This window comes from Hevea brasiliensis, chromosome 14 (genome assembly GCF_030052815.1).
Source record: "Hevea brasiliensis isolate MT/VB/25A 57/8 chromosome 14, ASM3005281v1, whole genome shotgun sequence".
Lineage (NCBI taxonomy): Eukaryota > Viridiplantae > Streptophyta > Magnoliopsida > Malpighiales > Euphorbiaceae > Hevea > Hevea brasiliensis.
The window spans coordinates 84333124-84354582 of NC_079506.1; the positions used below are offsets into that span (position 1 = coordinate 84333124).

General features: G+C 27.9%; 1 protein-coding gene across 1 annotated transcript; it reads left to right on the forward strand.

Moving 5' to 3' along the window:
* The first annotated feature begins 14198 nt into the window (after positions 1 to 14198).
* On the forward strand, positions 14199 to 19284 carry LOC110650611 (telomere repeat-binding protein 3). The gene is made up of 10 exons (XM_058133606.1): positions 14199 to 14517; positions 15719 to 15841; positions 15936 to 16776; positions 16874 to 17092; positions 17193 to 17261; positions 17366 to 17445; positions 17742 to 17983; positions 18165 to 18482; positions 18590 to 18653; positions 18894 to 19284. The coding sequence occupies exons 2-10, from the start codon at positions 15761 to 15763 to the stop codon at positions 19110 to 19112; spliced, it is 2133 nt and encodes a 710-aa protein (XP_057989589.1). The 5' UTR covers positions 14199 to 14517; positions 15719 to 15760; the 3' UTR covers positions 19113 to 19284.
* Positions 19285 to 21459: the final 2175 nt, after the last annotated feature.

The window sequence follows — 21459 nt, forward strand, 5'->3', positions numbered from 1 at the left end:
CCATTTTCTCATCATAAAGGTAAATTATCTTCAAATACGTAGTTAAGAAAATACGAATTTTAGACATTTTCACTCTTTATACACCTTAAAAATGAAAAAAAAATCAATCAAATTATCCTAAATTTACAAATAGTAAATTAAATTATTTGATAAACTTTTTTGTTTTAATAACAAACTTACAATTGAAATAGTTCTTTAAAAATCTTTTCAAATTTATAATTACAATATATTTTTATAATATGAAAATTCAAAACTTATACTCAAGGTTGCCAAAGCCACTGAACTATGCTACACCAGCTTCTGATTACAATATTGAAAGTTAAAAAACTTAACAATCTTTTAGTTATTAATCATTCGTTAATATTTTGATCATGATTACTAAATTAAATAAATTTTAAATTATTAATCATCCATACAAATCTTTTTATTTGGTAATATATCCAAATAAATCTTTAATCTAAAAAAAATGTGTTTATATATAAACATTAATATTGTTATGGATTAGTGTTTTTAAATGAGCTGATCAAATTGACTGAATTTATTCCATTTCCTTTAAAAGATTTTCATAATTTCCTCAACTAATTATATTTTTGGTGATTAATTATTCCTTTAGAAGATTTTCATAATTTCCTCAACTAATTATATTTTTGGTGATTAATTATTTTTGTGTGTGATTTAAATACATAAATACAGACATGAGCTTTGATTTTGAAGTAAAATATAAGATAGGCATAGATTATTACCAAAATTATCAACAAAAGTATAAGACAACTATTAGCTATAGGAAGAAATCCAAGCAAGTCTTTGGTTATAACAATCACTACGTACACCTTCCAAATCATTCCAAATCAATTTGAGATTTGTCATAATTAATTATGGATAATTGATTATTATTTTCTTTTTTAAAATATTTACATAATCTTTTAGATTTCCTTTCCTTGATGAGGGTCTTTAGATTTTTTTTTTAGCTTGATTTTTGTTATTGAGCTTTTAATTTCTTTAAATTTTTTTTAAGAATAAAAGATAGAGCTTTCATGAAGATATAATATAAATCTAAAATATAAAATTTTATACTACTACAATTTTGTATAAGAAAATTTGAGATAAATTATTTATATAAAATATAATAACAATTATATTGATTTGAATGTGTTGACAAAGTATTTTACTTGGTCATTCTGCAAGAATCATGTTCCGCATGATAGTAATCTACAACTATTAAACTCCACGATCTTTCTACAAGCCTAATTTCGAAATGAACTTTAATATCCTCATGAAGAGAAAATCTGTATTTTCTATCATTACACTCCTACCTAAATAATAAAATAAAATAACTAATAACTCCATAATAAAAAAAAAATAAATCATCACAATAAAGAAAACAGTAATAAATTATCGCAAAGGAAAAAATATCAAATTCTCAAGAAGATGAGGCACTAAATCCTTCAAACAAAGATGACAAACTTAGATCTATCACAAGAATAAGTCGGGACAAATATAGATTTGTTTTAAAAGAATATAAATTTAGAGACTACCAAGAAAAAAAAAAAAAAGAAGAGAGGATATTCACCAATAGCTAAGAGAGAGAGAGAGAGAGAGAGAGAGAGAGAGAGAGAGAGAGTTTACGGAAGGAGGTGGCTAGTTTTTTTTTTTTTTTTTTTTTTAATTTCTTTAAACTTTTCTTTATGCAAGTTTTTATCGTTTGAAATTGTGAATAAGATATAAATATGATTTCTTAAAATGTTATGTTATATGTAACGTAGAGACATTTTCTTTAATGAAAAACATATCTTTTACTTTTACTATTTTTAATTAGTAGTTTCAAAATTTAACACTTCATCTAACAAAATTAATTTAGTAGACAAGAATGAAATTTTCTTTTCTTATCAATTAAGATTTTATTCTATTAAAAAGGTATTTTAAAATTATTTAATATTTTGAAAATGCTAAATTAATATAAAGAGTGCATTCTTAAAAAGCTAAATGATTAAAAATTAATTACAAACCTTTATAAATTTTTTCAAATTTATCAAATCTTTTTAATTTTATCAATTTAGTATTAAACTTTTACATTTATTTTTAATTTTAACAATTAACTTAATTAGATAATTTAACTGATAAAAATCATTCAAATATTTGTCAACATTATTAATATTAGTTAATATTTTAATTTTTTTTATTATTTCAGTAATTATTCTAAAAAAATAAATAAAATTAGTATTTTATTGAATCAACTACTTCTTATTGTGAAAGTTATAATTAGTTATATATTGATTATATTATTTATTAATATTTTTTAAGTTTAAAAGTTTAATTTTTTTCATTTTTTAGGTAAAAAATTTGAGATAAAATGATGAGAAATATGTGAAATAAAAATATAATATAAAAAAAGAGAGAAAAAAAATTAAAATTAATATAACAATATTAGATATATTATTCAACTATTATATTCTTTATTAATATAGGAAGCTTGTTAAAATCAATAAAAATATTAAAATTATTGAACAAATTAATAAAATTAAATATATTAGCTAAAACTGACAGTTAATAAATGAAAAGATTTTAATATAATTTATCAAGTGATGAGTTTAATTATTTTTAATTAAATTTATTACTAAAATTAAAAAATATAAATTAAAATATTTGGTTAAAATTGATATTTGACATTTTTTTTTTGTCATTTAACTTTTTAAAATTGTCTAAAAAAATTACTTTCGATGCACATAAAAAAAAATTGAGCATTTAAAAAAATTAAATGTTAAAATAATGATTAGAAATTAATTAAATATAATCTGCTTAGCCTAACTTGATCAAATGACTATAAGTATATTACTCATCTGACATACATACTCATATTTAATCTTTACCCTTTTAATCCCTTACCAAAAAAACAATATGTGTACAAAAATCTTCATGCGTTGCCGGCTCTTTTTAGGACCATTATGTGCTCTTTTTAATGTTAAATGAGGACCATATGTTGGAGCAAGGGACAATGTTACCAAATCATGTCTTCTCTATTAAACAAAAAATCTCTATACACTCTCCCACCCCTACATATGTAGCCTCCATTGAGCTTTACGCAATCCCTTAAAAATGTTCCAAGTTTCTCGAGCAAGCAAAATTTGGAATCATATCTTATCACAACAATTCTCTTTTCTTGCCATGCATGGCCAATATACATCCCACCTTTCTTTCTTTCTTCCCCTGTTAATGGCCCATATGATCTCATGCTTTCTTTGCATGATCCCTTGGAGCATGAAGGTCCTCACCCCCTTAAACTATGCTTACTTTAAGCTTAGTGGAGAGTAGAGACTAACTAACACATTAACTAACCTAACCACCATCAAAATCATCTATGGCAAAACGTTGCTAATGATTCTAATAAGCAAAAATTAATGTGGTCATGTTTGCATAATTATTATAGGCAATATAATTAGCTTCTTAATCTTGCAGGAAAAACTTTGCAATTTTGATTTAGTGTTTGTATGACCTTAATTATTGCAATGATCATTTTTTAAATCTGACCTATTATTAAACAAATAACAACCAATGATTAAAGATTTAAGGTTCAACAGGATCAAACCGAAGTTTAATTAATATATTATTAAATATAAATTAATTATCCATTATAAAATTAATAATCTTTTAAGAAATAATAATATATTATTATAATTAGCAGTTTAATATATTTTTTAAATAAATATTAAAAATAAATTTAATTTTTTAAAAAAATTGTATGACAATAAATATAAAAATTTTATACATTTGTGAAATATATATATATATATATATATAAAGAAATTAATAAAAATATAATATAGTTCTATATATTTTAAGAGGTTTAGGTTCAATTCTCCTCTGCAATAATTTTTTTTTTTTAAGTAAATGGGTTGATTCAGGCTTAGTTGAGTTGAGTTGAAGTAAATGGGTTGATTCAGGTTAAACTCAGTCGAGTCATCAATGATTTGTTACAATCGAACTGGCTACTAATTCAATTTTTAATTAAACCAATCGAACCCATCGATTCGGTCAAGTTCTGAGGACCATGGCAATGATATGCCACATTCCATAACCTAACAATGCTTTATTAACATCTAACTTTTCAGGTTGAAGAATGCTTTATTAACGTGATAAACAACTTTACTCCAATTCCCTCGATTGAGGGTCATTTTCATGCATCTCTTTCAAAATCGAAGTTTCTCAATTTTGAGAATGGAGTTCTGCACCATACAGCTAGGGAAGTGAAAATTATTTGAATCATGCTAGAAATTGCTGCAAATAAGGACCACATGCATTAGGTATCACAAAAAATCAAGCAGTCAATTCCACTTTTTGGTTCAGAATTCTGGCAATGAATTGAAGCAGAAGTCTATACGCATGAAATGAGAAACATAAGAAAGCAAATGAACACAGTACGCCACATGCATGATGGTCATCTCTTCCCCCATAAACAAGGTGAGGTCCCCAACCCCAATTGGCCAAAGCCTTGGTTTGGGCTATTAAAGGCATGTAAGTGCAAATTTCAGTGGCAATTTTATGTGAACATTTTGTACAATCTCAAACAGATAAGTCATTTAAAGTGGTTAATGTCTGCTTTACTTTACACAGCACTCATTCAGAATGCAAAATCTGAAAAAGGGTGTTTGTCATGCTTTTTTTTTCAAATATATGAGAGGACTAAGTTTTCTCGTTCGGTAAAATTATCCTCAAAAGTTAGCTTAAGAAAGACGTTTGTCCAAATCTTACATATAATATAAACACTTTATCCTAAATAAGTGTGGAATAACACACCCTCAAAAGATAGCTAAAGGGGAGGAGATTTGTCAAGTCTTATTTATAGCACAAACACTTTATCATAAATCAATGTAGGGCAACAAGAGATTCGAATCTTAGAGTCGTCATTGTTGAGAGGGACTTTACCTAAAAATCACTATCAACCCAAATATGAGAACCTACATACTTAAAATCAAATTGAAAAAAAAAAAAGGATTGTTCACACCAAAAAGAAGAAATTCACTCTAAAAAGAAAAACATTCTATGTTATTTTACTTAAGGATTTTATGAAAATTATTATAATGTCAAAAAAAAAAAAAACTCTTGAATTTGAAAAATAGTTGCCTTCTCAAAGAAGTGAGTTACTCTAAGTTGGCTTCACAATCAACATATGAAAAATCATGTTCAGTTAGGTAGTCATGTCAAGATGAAGCAAAATATGCAAATAGCAGGCAATTTGATGAGTAGGGCCATTCTTTGCCACCGCCACTCAGATTCAGTTCACATGCTACTAAATTCAAGCCAATGTTGAAACCCACAAATCAAACATCAATATTGCTCCCAAGAATCATATGAAAACAGTAGATGAGCACTGAATATATGAGGTCCCAAATCATATTTTAAGGTAACAAGGCAGTTCAAGTGCAGGAGAAGCATGGGCAGTACTTTGGCAAATGCAGAGATTTCAGGGCCCATATAGATCGTCCACAGAGAGACAATACAATCAACTGTGTTTAGCATTTGCTTTAAGCATTACTTGTTGGCGAGATTGATGCTACTTAAAAGTGCTCCTTACTATTCTTCCCTAAACTTAGGATATTATACAGTATACACTCAAATGTTATTTTAGTTTTAGAAATTAGTCACTGACATAATGATTTAGGCAATCCTCCCTCTTTAGGAATTGAGCTAGACCTTATCTATTTTCTTTGTATGGTCAACCCATATCTCGATGTTGAGCTATCTATAAATGTTTAGTACTGCAAACTTCACAAATTTCATGCTCTAAATATTTATGTATAATCCGTAAGGAATGCGTTTTTCCACATCAATTGGGACATAAGACAAGACAAGAGTTTTCCAATCCATTTTATTGGAGTTGTTTCCAAAACAGTGAAATTCATAGTATTTATAAGCTTGATCCAATCAAAAGTGTGCCTCCCAATTTAACACAACTCTATAAATTTGAGTTTTTCCTCCCTTTCATTGACATCAATTGTTAGAATGTATAAAATCCAATAGAAAAGTATACAATTTCAAGGCATCAATTGATGTGTGGCCAAACACTCGATTGGATTCCAGGAAATCTATAAAGAGGAAACAAAGCCAACGTTCTACAGATACTGATTCAGGTAGGAGACGGTGCATCAAATAATTAGTAATGATGAGAAGTTAATATTAGTGGCCTTTTGGGCCCTGGAGGGAGTGAAGTGCTTGTTGTTGGGTCACACAATTTACGCTTACTGCTCCCAATTGAAACCCTAATCATACCTCAATTCTGCCCAACTAGTTTTGTCAGCTAAGTTTTGCATTCATTAGCAATTAAATAACAGGTCAATTAACCTCACATCAACAACCAGTTTCATTTCCTCCATCTATTGCCCCCAACAGATCCACATGTGGGTTAGATTAAATTTGAATAATTTTTATATATCATATAAAATTCGTATTTTTAATTATTAAATATAACTGTGTGAATAAACATTATTCAATTTATAGAGAAGATGTCTCAATTATTATATGATCTCAAAATCATAGTTTTTAAATCTAAACTAAACTGATTAGTTTAGCCAGTGAATTAGTGAAGTGGCTCTCAAATCAATCCGAGTTTGTAATTAAAATCAGATAAAGAAGCGACCCGGCATGACTCTTGCAATCAACAGTTGAACCAGTAAACCAATGTTATCTAATTGACTTGACTAATTCATTTATTCAATATAATCTTTTGCTTAGTGTTAGTATAGAAAATTGAATTCAAAACCTCATAAAAAAAAGCTTTAAAATCAAAATCAATTGAATTAGCTTAATAATTATGTATTTTTTTATTTTAATATATTTAATTTTTAACATATAATAAATATTTCATAAATATTATAAAGAAAATTATGCATTTATAAAAATTTTTATGTATTATATTACTTGAATACTTTTATATAAAATTTAAAAAACTACTAAAGTTTATTAAATATAATTTAATAAATATTAAATTTTTATTTTAAAATTAAATTTAATTAATTTCATTTCTTTATTTATATTAATAAATATTAAATTTAATTAATTTTTAATTAATTATATATATTAAATTAATTTTTAATTATCCACTAATTCAACCATTAATATATTTGTTACGTCACTAATCCATTTACCTTATTCCTTCGTCGGGTCAATCCACTGATCGGATTTAATAACAATACTCAAAACATTATAATGGAAATTGGGTAGGGTGAAGGAACAATGGAAACTGGGCCACTCAGCCCTTCAACTTGGACATGTAGGGCTAAAAGTGGGCTCTGGGCTTTTAAATTTGGCCAGGGGATTAAAAATGATAAAAACAAAGAGCCAAGCCCAAGAGTTAGAGGTTTAATAGAGATTGAAGAAAAATGAAATATATTAATTTTTCAATATGCATAGGTTTTTAACTACTAAATTAAACATATTATTTTTTTTCTGAAAAATCATTTTGAAATTAAACTATAGGTGAGCACAAACCAATTTATTAGTTCATGAAACAGATTTTGAAAATCTTTTTTTTTTATTAAATTCAATGGGTTAATTAATTTTCTAAAATAATAATTAGATTTAATTTATATTAATTAATTAAAATTTAAATTTAACTAAAAACTTTAATGGAGCCTTCAACCCATTTCAATTGTTCATTGCTCTTCCCAGACTCCACTTATGTCTCATACTTTCAACTTCCTCTCCTACGTATTTTGATTAGGGTCAAAAGATAACCTTTCTTATTTATATTGTTCGGAGTTATAATATTTATACTAGCATTTAAAGTTTGAGAAAGTATTTTGATCAAAGATACAAGATAATACTGTTATTTTTATATTTAACGGCTAATTTAACAGCTATTTTTATCAAACTTTTCTATTTTAAATTATTATATATATAACTAACAACTAACTATTAATATCTAATAGCTAACCATTAATAAAATAGCAGATAACTATTAGAACCACTAATAGCTATTAGAAATATTAATATTGTCAAATCTAAAGTCAAAAGTTTTACTATGGTGAATTTTGAACAAGACTCTAAGCAAATGATTGTTGTTTTATTAAATTTATTGATAAATTATATAACATATATAGTGTTTTTTTACTCACATAAATATAAAATTTATTTTTCATAATTTATGAAAAAAACTACATTATATAAACATTAAAAAGAAATGCAGTTTAATGTTTCGAGTGCATCCAATAATTTTTCCAATTCATCATCCATCTGGCTTCAGGTGGAAACAGTTATTAACGACATTGCCAGAGTGATTCTCAGAGACTCTAATAGGAAAGGAAATAGGCTGGCCCATGCCTTTGCCAGGAAAATTCTCTTTCTGTTTGATGGTGCAGCCCAATTGAGGTGGCTTCAAAACCTCCAAGATTGCATTAGTCCTATCTCTTTAAAATCATCCAAAATAACCTTTCAAAATCAAAATAAATACCTTTCTTTTCTTGTTGGAATTTTATGTAACCCCAATTCTCTCAAGCAATTTGAAAATTCAACATTGTTTGCAATTTGTTGTTGAACAAAATTCATCGACTTTTTACATCATCAGCAGGCCAAACCCAGATCTGAATCATCCGATTCTACCAGGCACTTGAAAATATATATTTAAGAATAAAAATTGCTGTTAATGGGTGATTAATTTGCTTGTCCTTTATCTGTTTGTGAATTTGCCAACCTCACATTTTTCTCACCCTTGCCACCTATTTGATTTCCCCTTGGCCAATCTTTAGCTTAGCTTTCTCTTTTCTCCATTATTTTTTTCTTCTTCCTTCCAGTTTCTTGTTAGACAGCTAGCTGGCCAATAGCCAAGCTAGACATGCTGTATCCACAAGCCATCACATGTAGTTAATGTCATAAACCTCTTCAAATCACATGTATTCTCCCCCATCCACGAATCTATCATGTGAGGGTTTATGCTAATTGCTATACTCGATTAGCTCATCACTTTTTCACTAAATTATTACTTGGGTACACATGGGTCATCACTAAAAGGCCCCATTAACAGAAAATTTGTACCCTTTTTAGCTTTTTTGATTCTTGATCACAGAAGAACGAGACCCAAATTTCAGATAGAGAAAGGAACTGCTTGTGGGTCATGTTCCTAACTCTCAAATTAATGGTTTTTCTTTGATTGCTAGGAGTATATTTCTTGGAGATTCCCTTCTCTTGGAAGTTTCCTTTCACTATCTAATCTCTATTTGACTTTTTACGCCATTAGTGTTAGATCATCACATGCTTTTTATCTTTATCTGTTTGTCAATAATATGTGTTGAATATGGGTTTTAAGGGTATTTTCGCAATTATAAAGTCTAGTCTATAGGCTTTATTTGGAATAAATTTTTTATAAAATAAAAATAAATGAATTTCCACATAATTATGTTTAATTTTTAATTTTTCTTTTTAAAAATGAATTTTTTTTTACATTAAAAAGAATTAAATTCTCTCGTTGACAAAGAATTGAATTCTTATAAAATTCTAGATTTCAAACAGGAAAAGCGCATAGAATCGTTTTCTTTCTTTTGACCAGTAACAATTAATAATATACTAAAAGAAAAAAAAATATAACAACAAAGTCATATCCCAAATGTCTGGCATTAATGCATAATTTATCATTAATTATATTATGAATTGGGATATTAATTGCAATTTAAATAAAATCTTATAGATTTGAATAATTTAAATAAAAAAAATATATTCTCTAATCATTATGATGTAAAATGGGAAATGGGAAAGCACAGATCTATTAAGATAAGTGATTAAAAAAGCACTTTTGATTATTTTAGATGTCAAAAAATCTTAAAAGAATTCTAAGTAGTTTAAATTTATATAATAGCAAGATGAAATGGATGAGATAGTGAACCTAACTTTGGAAAGAATTACTATTAATATTGGTTTAATCCTTTAGAATGTCAATTAGGAACGTGATTATTATTATTATTATTATTATTTTGATTCTCAGGAAAGTGATTATTAACATAAAGAAAGACTTGGAAACTTAGTTAAGTACATAATAAAGGGTAGTTTGTTGACATAATTACAACTTTGATTGCAACTACTTACACTAAGAAACATTAAAGAAAATTTCAATTTCGTTTGTTAAAATCACATGCATTATTTGAAGCCGCTTCAAATAATTTGTTGAAGAATTCAAAATAGTTTTAAAAATTAATTTTAAAAATCAATATTAAATATCTCATTAAAAATTAAAAAAAAAACTATTAATTAATGAGTTTTAACTTAATGGTACTAAGGCCATGCTGCCTTTAAAGTAGTAAAATCTAATTAAGAATTAATACTATTTATATTTTGTATTTTGAGTTAATTAAAAATAGTCTGATGAATTTTTATTCACCTTTCAATTAAAAAAAAAATCTTAAATTTGAGTCTCTGTCAAATTATTATAAGGTTAATTATTTTGATAATAAGAAAAGGAGAATATTATTTCACAGAACAACTCATAATTATTATCTTAGTTTATTTAAATTATCATTAAATTTAAAAAATGTTTTATATTTTGAGATAAATATTTAAATATGAAATTATTAATTTAATAATAAAATAAAATAGCAAATTTATCTACCAAAATTATCGTTTTATAATAAAAGACTATAAATTTAAATTTGATAATTTTTTTAAAAGAAAATTGAGATAAAAAAAAAATGATTTCATTCACTCTAATTAGATTAAAGGCCTATTTATCATTCAAAGCATGAAACTATTTTTCTGAATAAAAATATTATTTTAAATATTATTAAAAAAATAATTTAAAAAAAATTATTTTATTATATTTAATATTTTTATAATTAAAATTAATTAAATTTAATTTTTAATTAATTTTTAATATTTTTTAATTAATATATTTAAAAAAATAATTTTTTAATGATAATTTCAATATCAATATCAAACAGATTCTAAAATGACACCATTCATAGATAAAAGTCCACAAAATTTAAATAGTCATAAGGATAAAATGAGAGGTTTGGACAACGTATAGAAATACAAGTTCAACAAACCGCGTATACAACTTCCTCACAGCTACCGAACCCCTGATGCTGAGGTCCTGAGTCATAAACAGCCAGACCACAAACGCAACCCGGAAGCTTGTTGTTTTTGACCCGGATCTGACTGACACGTGTAGAAAGTTACCTCGATGAAACCAGCTGCTTGACACTTGTCAATGAAGGAAACTTGTAATTATTATTTAAACAAGTCACGTCAGACATTATCTATTCAGACACTTTTTTACGGGATAAACCAGTTTGGCATTTGGGGCCACTCCTTTCGATACTTTCCAGGCTTTTTTTCACGCCACATATTTATTTTTTCAAATAATTTATAAAATTTTAAAAATAAACTACAATAGATTTGAGTTTTAACCGTGTGTTTTATATATTATTAAAAATTTTAAATATATTATTAATAAATATTTTAAAAAATTAAATAAATTCTTATATTTTCAATAAAAAATTAAATAAATTCATATATTTTCTAATAAAATCAAATAATAATAAAATATTATTTGTTTAAAAATAAATTTTTTTATTTTTAGATATTAAAAATTATTTATTAACTTTAATTAAATAAAAAAAGAAATTGAAAAATATTTAATATTAAAATTATTATTTTTAATATTTTATTATTTAAAAACATAAAAAATAATATTTTATAAGATATAAATTTATCTCACCTTAATTAAAATGTATATAAAATTATTTAACTTAAAATTTAATTTTAAATTTATTCAGCCTTTGACTAAAAGAATAATGACTTATTTAATATTTTTTTCTCCTAAAAATTCTCAATAAACAATGAATGATATACATAAATATCGTGACTTAAAATTTTTAATAATTTTTTAAAATTAATTTATATTAATATTATGTATAGTATTATATATATATATATTATATTATTTTATATATTATTTTAATATATAAATATATTTATCTTGATATTATTTATTATTCTAATATTATGTATAAAATAATATTAAAAAATATTATTTATTACTGTAATTAATAAATTAAATCCTAACTATTAAACAACTAACAAGTGATTAAGGTAGTGTAATTACTTTAGTCTATTCCTTTCTACTGATGGATTTTTTTTTAAGAGTGATGGAAAAAATATTTAATTATTTAGAAGTGGAGGATATATTTGTAATCATCAGGGTTTAATTGGATCCCTGTTACCTGTTTAGGCCAATGAATTGGATTGTTTAATTCTGTTGGGATAATATATCCCACGTTGAGAAAATAATTGAAAAGTGAATATAAATAAACGAATTATAATATTAATTTAATTAATTATTTTAATTATTTATATAAATTTAAAAAAGTAAAATAAATTAATATATATTTTACCTAGTAATCTTTCTGAATTTAATAAAAATTTTTATATTTTTTTATTTAATAGAGAAATCACTAAAAAAGTTATAGATTTTAACAATATTTTTTTAATATCATTATTTATATAATATTAAATTCATAAATAATAAGAATGCATTTCTTTTTTTTATGTTATGTTAGTATTATGTTTTTCTTATGATTAGTTTGTCTTTCAGTGTGTCAAATTTTTTATATAGAAAGGTGCCCCTATTGGAATTTCTATTAAGAAATTTATTTTTTAAATATATTAATTAGAGAATATTAAAAAATAATTTAAAATTAAATTTAATAAATTTTAGTTAAAAAAACACTTAAATAATAAAATTATTTTTTAAAATTATTTTTTTAATAATATTTAAAATATTTCTTTTTTTTTTTAAATAAATTTGATCTTCTAATCTCAATACTAAATAAACACTTAAATTATAGAGATAGATAAAGTCTTAAATAAATTAACACTGCATTTTTATTAATAAAATATAACTTTCTAAAATACTTCCTTTCTTTCTCTATATGTAAGTCCAATATATTATAATTGGTTTATTAATTAAGTCTAAATATGGTTAAAAAAATCTAAATATTTTAAACCGAAAATATATATATATATATATAAAAGATAAATAAGTGAATTGCAAATAATGTCACTCCTACAATAATTAAGTCTTAATTTTAAATTAATTATATAATTTTTTTTGTGTAATTATTATTGTATATAAGGCATGCAATGCAAAATATTAATTCGTGAATTTTAATTATTAATTAATCTTGGTATGGAAAACTAGATTTAATGATAAAAATGCTCATTCCATGCAATTTCTCACGTGTGCACATATATACTACTTAATAAAATGACTATGAGCAAATAAACAAGGACTATATATCCACTTACCTCTTTAAAGAAAATCATTCAATATATGGTTATATAATTTTAAAAAATATTGCTTGTCCAAAATGGGAAAAAAAATAATTAAGAAGCTTATTAAATTCGTCTATTTTCCATTTAATCTCAATATATTCAAATAATTATATTAATTTTTAACCTAATTAGAATTAATAAAGTTTATTATAATATGCAACTGGTCATATATTATTTTATTTCTTAATCCTATTTAAATTGATTATAGTATAATTTATTAATATCTCATATTGTTTATAGTTATTGCTTTCATATAATTGAAGGCACATCTATTGATTTTGAATTATTATTGATTTATTTTATTAAATATATATAATTTATTAATTTAATTTATTTTTTTTTATTTTTAAAATATAATAAGTGGAGAGATGTGGATTTTATATTTTTCTAATTACTTATTTTAAGATAATTCGTATTTTCATATTGAGTACTTCATGATCTAAAGGGGATCTATTAAATAAAAATAAAATTAATTTATTAAAGGAATCATAAAAGAATATCCCATAAAATACTATTAAAGATGATATTTGAAATTTAGTTCAATGAGATCAAGTTGCACTTGGACTCGGTGGACCTCACAAGTGGACCAATAAGAAAGAAGAATAAACCAAATGATGGATGCATAAGAAGTGAGCTACCACACCAAATCCACTTCCCATTTTCTTTTGTAATTTCTTTTACATTATCCCCAAAAAATTTAGAAATCTGACATGGTTTGATATATTCACAGAAGCTGCCACGTGGCAAACCGCATCTTGCCTTGAACAATTCCTTGAAAGAAGAGGGGTTTATGGTGACCTTAATACCCTTCCACTGGCTGGTCCGGTTTTGTGGTCAAAACTTTACAAAAAGATATAAGGGAGGTTTAAGCCACTGTTTTTTGGTGGTTTTTTAGAGAGAGAGAGAGAGAGAGGAAGAGAGAGAGAGAAGGAGAGGTTTTTGTGCTTTTTTAATGTCCTCTCCATTTAGTTAGAGATCATTTTCAATACAAAACCAGAGAGAGAGAGAGAGAGAGAGAGAGAGAAGAGAGAAGAGAATTGAAATGACTTGAATTGCTTTTCCTTTGTTCTAATTCCCTTAAATTACCTTTTCTTTGAATTCTCCATTCTTTGTTTTGCATTTCTCAAGGATTTTGAATTCTCCAATCTTTATTTGTTTTTTCTGTACACACTTTGTAGATTTTAGTCCGAAGATCTTTTCTTTGAGGTGAGTTAATCGAACTCCTTGTGAAATTCACTTTCCTTGAATTTTTTTGTAATTATGATTTTTTTGTTTTGTTTTGAATTGTGGTTGAGCAAGTTCAGATCGATCTTGGGGTGGGAATTCTGTGGAGTTTTAGTAAAGAAATGTTTTTTCTGAATTGGAAACTGAGATCGGGATCTGATCTTCGAAGTTGTGTTTTGGTTGGTTGGTTGGTTGGTTGATTGGGTGGAAATTGGTTGTATTTGAGTAGGAGATGGAATTCTCTAAAATTTTACAACATGGTTATGATTTGGAGTTATTCATTTTTATCTGAACTGATTCGGGGTTTAAGGGATTTAGATGTCGCTCTATTTTTGGTGGTTTATAGAGAAAATTGCTAATGGATTTGAATTGTACATAGGAGTTTTAAATTCATAGAATTCGGTTAAATTGATTGTGTGGATTGGAGTTTTGTGGAACTTTGAAATCCAATTCTAGCTAGTTCCATGATTTTGTGGAGCAAAAACCAAATCCTGGATTTGGAAGTTGCACCTTGAATTGTAATTCCTGAAATACTGTTCCAGATGAACTATTGCTGTCTACGTTGGATCGATCATGGCTTTGAACTTTCTATTGATCTTTGTTGGGAATTTTGGGGTCTCAAAAAGTTAATACGATGATTCCAGTGGAAAATAGTTTATATTTACATTGATGCAAATTATCTGTGAGGAATTTTATTCTAATTGACTTGATATAATAGTTGCAAATTTTCTGTTCTAGAGTTAATTTTCTTAGAAAAATTTAGTGCGAGAGCATGTTTCTTTCATTATTTTTGTTGATCATCAGGCTCTTATGTTATCCTATCAGATCATCATCGATATGTTTTTTCTACAATATGTAGTGTATATTCTGCTTCTCATGGAGCCATTATTTATGGATCTCTGTTTTGGGTGGTGACTGGTGGATCAGCTCTGATAATTATTTATTTAAGGGTCCTGAATTTTCATGGTGCTGTTGAATTAGCTGACAATGTTATCTTCTTTTCAAATCTCCCAAGAGCAAATGCTGATCACCATATAGCACCATATGGTTGCATTGTTTCTTATTTTCGCATGATGATGAGACCACTGCTTTTGCACTCTTATACCATGCAGTTCAAGTCGAGTAGTCAAATTGCATCTATAATTGGTTGATTTGGTTATTATTCTTGTGGATTTGATGACAGTGAAGGAATGTGGGCAGTGTAATTGACATGTATGCTTAAGATATGGTGCTGAAGAAGAGACAAGATTATGGTTTCAATGGCTTCCATCTTCCCTTCATTCCCAGGGCTCCTAGATCAGCTAGAGTAAGTACCCATTGCACTTTCAGACATTAGCTTTTTAATTGCAATGCTTTGTGAACACTCTTCTGACCTTATTTCTCTTGTTTATTTGTTCCAGCCGAGGGGTCTGCATAAAAAGAAAGTTGATGATAGTCAAATATGTCCATTTGAATTACTCGCTTCTTTAGCTGGAAAACTCTTGCAGGAGAGTGAAAGTTCTGCTTCTAGCAGTGCTTCTGAACCAAACGATCGGCCTGCAATTGGTGATGATGTTTTTAAACAGAAGCAAGATGAAGATAAAGCGCTAAAAACTGAGTGCCTTGACCAGGGAAGCTGTGAAGAAAGTGTTTTTATCCCTAAGTTTGCCCTATCAAACAGTGATAAAAAGTGCATTCTGAAGGAATCCAGACATGCTGAAAGTGATTCCATTCTGGAGCACTCAATAATCACAAATTCAGATTCCTCAGTGAAAATTAGCAGTGATGTGAAGTCTATGATTTGCAAAAGCAAGACTTCAAGTGATAATTTCCCTTGTAAAATAGAGGGAGGCTCTCCTCATGCTAGGGAATGTAGTGGTGATATGGAAAATGGATTCAGCAGACATCTAGAAACTGATGCTCTGGAGACCGGAGGCTTGACTATTGATAACACATCCAATTTAAAGGATCCCATGGACTTGTGTATGAAATTTCCTGCACTAATCAATTCAGAGAATGATGTCAAATTGCCATCATGCAGGGATCCTGTTCCTAAAGCCTCTAATTTAAGGCTTATGAATGATAGTAAATTAGGTATCAGAGATGATGACGAAAACTTTTCTAGTTGTAATAAGCCTGGCACCAAGCCAAGGGCATTTAGGCTGCCATCCCGAATTGGGGATCGAAGAATAAGAAAATTACTGACATCTAAATACTGGAAAGTAGCTCCAAAATTGAAGGATTGCGAACTTTCCAAAGTTGGTAAGCAACTGTGATGATTCATATGTATTTTTTCTCGGTTACTTCTACACTATGTCTATATGTATTTATGTGATTTATTCTATTATTGTTTACTCAGCTTGTTTAGATGGGGGAATGAGGCCTCTTTATCGCAAGCGGAAAATATGTAACAGTCATGAAAGATATCAACATGACACTCTCTATAAGAGGAGGAAGTTTTCTGATCATAGCTTAGTTGTGACTTCTGATGGAGGGTTCAGCAGTGAGAGTGTTTGTAATTCTCCAGGAAATGGCATAAATGTAGACAAGAATGCTCCTACTACAATGTTTCATGGAGGTCTTTTTCTAGCTTATTACTTTGATTTCTCCTATATTTTCATGATGTTCCAGGTTTCTGCCTGTTGATTTTGCTAAATGGTTTTACATATTGTTTTCAGCAAATGGGGTATCAATGTCATCATCAATTATAGGTCATCAAGCTTCTTTCCATTCCAAGGATTCTCATGGTACTAAACCTAGTGTTGAATTGATACACAATTGTTGATATCATTTCATCGTGTAAACTTGCATCGGCCAGAGGTTCTTATATGTGGTTCATTCTTTTGTACAGTGAAGTTCAGCATTAAGTCCTTCAGGATACCAGAGATTTTTATTGAGGTCCCTGAAACTGCAACTGTTGGTTCACTGAAGGTACAAATGTCCAGTCTTCGTGTTTTCATTTCATATATATTTAGGAAACCTCATCCTAGACAGCAGTATCCTTAGATTGTTTACTCTCTAACAGTTTCTTTTCTATTTTTCCATTGATAGATTTTATTGCTTACCATTTACATTTGCATGTGTCTTTTACATGTTGAATGCATGAAGTAAATAGGTCATTAGGCATTGAATTTTTAATAATAGTTTTCTTTGGCAAGTTGCCGCCAAGGGTCAGTGGTTACTTAATTCCTGATTTTTGTACTATGGTGTTATGTGACTTTCTATAGAGGACAGTTATGGAGGCTGTGACAGCTATACTTGGAGGTGGTTTACGTGTTGGAGTGCTTCGTCATGGAAAGAAGGTTAGGGATGATAACAGAACCTTATTACAGACTGGTATCAGTTCCAAAGAGAACCTTGATACCTTGGGTTTCACATTGGAACCTAGTCCTGTGCAAGCTCCTCCAACTGTGTGCACTGAAGATCCTCCCATTCCATTACCATGTGACAGCACTCAACTCCTACCAAGGTAATTTAAATTTGCATTTTATGTAATTTTTACCAGAAGTTAGAATGTCTTATGTGCATTTGTGTTTACACAGGTTAGATAACATATTGGATTGTGGTTCAGCATCATTCAATTGATTGTTTTTGTCCAGATGTATTGCAAGACATATCCGTGATACATGATGTGTTTTGCTTTATTCCAGGTCCCCAGCTGCTCCTGTTTTAGATTTGGGGATTTCTGATGCCTCACCTGGCCCTCCTCAACTGACTAGTTCAGGCAATAACATTGACAGTAATCACGAATCAGGTTCCTCTCATACTGACAAATTAGCCGACAAAACACTGTCAGATTCCAGAGCTCTGGTTCCAGTTCCACCTGTTAGTGTTGAGGCACTTGCTGTGGTTCCTGTTAACCAGAAAGCTAGGCGATCTGAACTTGTACAGCGTCGAACCAGGAGACCGTTCTCTGTCTTAGAAGTAGAAGCACTAGTGCAGGCAGTTGAGGAGCTTGGAACTGGAAGGTGTGGTGTTATTCACAGTTGTATTTTTATGGGTCTTTTGTTTCTTTAAGGGAGAGAAACAACAATGCTAAGCAGATCCTTAATAGAATTAACCATTCATCTTGCAGGTGGCGTGATGTTAAGTTGCGATCTTTTGAAAATGCTGACCATCGAACTTATGTGGACTTGAAGGTAAGTATTATATTAAAAGAAGATGAAATAAATCAAACATAGAGCTTTTATGTTTACTTGGGAATTGAGAAGGTGATTGGATTTCATTGGCGGTGGCAACTTGTATGGCTCCGCTTATTCCCCATTTATTGCATATCCACGTATATGCTACAGTATTTGGATGCTTTCTGCCATCCTTATAAATTATATGAATAGCCATACTATACTGTTATTTCTTACTTGCGATGGTGACTGTTGCAGGATAAATGGAAGACATTGGTTCACACGGCTAAGATTGCCCCTCAGCAAAGAAGGGGTGAGCCAGTGCCCCAGGAACTCTTGGATAGGGTCCTGGCTGCTCATTCATACTGGTCTCAACATCAGGCTAAGCAACATGGCAAGAATCAGGCTGCAGTTCTAAAGATAACAGAGACACACGGTGGTAGAAATGGAGTTGAAGGTGAAATTCTCTTGTTATGATGTAAAAAAGCAAGAAAATTGTTGACCGGAACAGGGAAGAAGAAACTTGTACAAATGATTTAAATCTCTGTAATATTTTCTCACACTCACATGATTCATTGCCACCTTCCCAATGTGGAAGGGTGTGGCATTTGTAAATGATTGGATGGAATAAAGAACACTCTAACAGAAATTTCAGTGTTCCCTCAATTCATTGATTTAATTGCTGTAATACATATTGAACAGAATAATCCAACAAACTAATGTAGTTTTTGTTTTCTTTAATTAAATTTATTGATTGTTCATTGTCAATTTCTTTATTGATTGTTCATTTGTTCATTGTTGTTGTGAGTATAGAAAAGAGGACTGATTCAAATGTATTCCGCATACATTTAATAAATTATTTAACATGAAAGGAGAAAATAAAAGAAGAGAAAATTATGAGTTGATTAAAATTGGGAGAGAGAGAGAGAGATGCATTGTTAAATAGGAGACGTGAAATTTCAGCTTCAAAGCAAAGGAATAAGTAACAGTATAAGATGGTTACCAGCACGTAAGAAACACTTTGAATCAAAGGTGTTTGCTTTGGAAGATGGGTAAGTTGGTTGGGAGGTTTCGTCTAACCCAAGTCTTTCAATATTCTCTTCACCTATACAACCAACCCACGTGCTCTTTCCATTTTTCATTTATATATTAGCAAGTTTTGTATTCTTCCCCTTTTCCCTTTACTTTCTTTCATGTATTACATCATGACATACACCAAAGACACTACCAGATATTTTAACAATTACAATAAACAGATATTTTTTTATTTAAATTTAATGTATTATAAATATAAAATATAAAATATATAATAAAATTCATTTATGAAATACGTAATCTTATATATTTATGAAGTACATGATAATTTATTGCAAGGAGGTCCAATTTTGAGGATTAGAGTGTGGAATCTGAATCTAAACTAGCTGCATAGGATCGGTGGCCTCTGGCATGTGGATGATATATATATATACACACACAGAGAGAAGAAGCCATCGTTTGGATTGGTTGGGTTACCTGCAAACCAAATATTCTGTTCTCATATACGCTAGACAAAAAGAAAATCATCGAATAATATACTGTTCTACGTATTAGAATCAAATCTTGCCTTGCGTTACAAGCAAGAAAATATCATAATATTGAAGATTGGCTGTTGAAAAGTGACCACCTTCAATGTCATTTTGCTAACGAGTCTTCTACTTCTCAAGTGCTTATTATAGTCCTTTTACTGGATTTAGCCATGGAGGAATGAGGCCATTTTTAAATTAACTTATAAACCCTAATTCTAAACTTACCTGTTTATTTGAAAGATTTACAAAGCTTACAATTAGTACAGCATAATAAAAAAAAATGGGGTAGAAAAGTTATCCTCATTTAATTTTAAATTTTCATTATATATTTTCATTTAATTTTAAAATAAATTAATATTTTTTAATCATTTTAAAAATAATTATACTTATAAGTTACTGTATATCATTCATATTAACTATTTATTAATTAATTATAAATATTTTAATCAAACACATAACTATTTAAAATTTTAAATATTGATAAAGTCAAATTAGGTTATGAGATAATTATTTTTTAAGATTTGAAATGAATTAGAAAAATATATTCCTAATAGCATTGGCATAAGTTTGAGTTATCTAAGATAGCATAATAATTAAATCAAAAAATATGTTAAGATTGGAAATCTAGTTGGACCTTTCTGCATTATAAATGTATAGTCTCATTGTTGGTAAAATTCAACTACATAATTATTAATTAATTTTAATCTCATTAACTTTTGTCATTTCAATTTAGTTATTGACCTCCAATTTAAAAATAAAATAATAAAAAAAATTCTCAACATGGGCATATCAACTACTTGATGATTACATCCCACACATTATAATACTTTTGGATTGTTTTTTATAATGTGGAGGAAAAATAGAGATTCAATAAAATATTTGGTCAATTTATTAATTTATAATTAATTCAATAATTAAATTGGAAGATATATTTTTTAAGGGGGAATAAAAAAGCTAATTATTTTTTTCAATTTAGCCCATTGTATAAAGAAGTTGGTTGGGCCAACCATGAGATAGTGTGGGCCCTACCATTTGTCTTGTGCAGTCCACGTACTTCATTACAATTGGTCTCAAATTTGACTAACCATTTAGGGCCCATCATTTTCTAGTCAGTATTGTGTCAACACTTATCTCAATTCTCCTGATGGGATGGGATAATGTCACCCCCTATTCCCTCAATAGTTGATTTTTTTTTCATAAATTTTATTTATTTTGTAAAAAATAATTTGAATATGAAATATATTTTTATATGAAAGTTT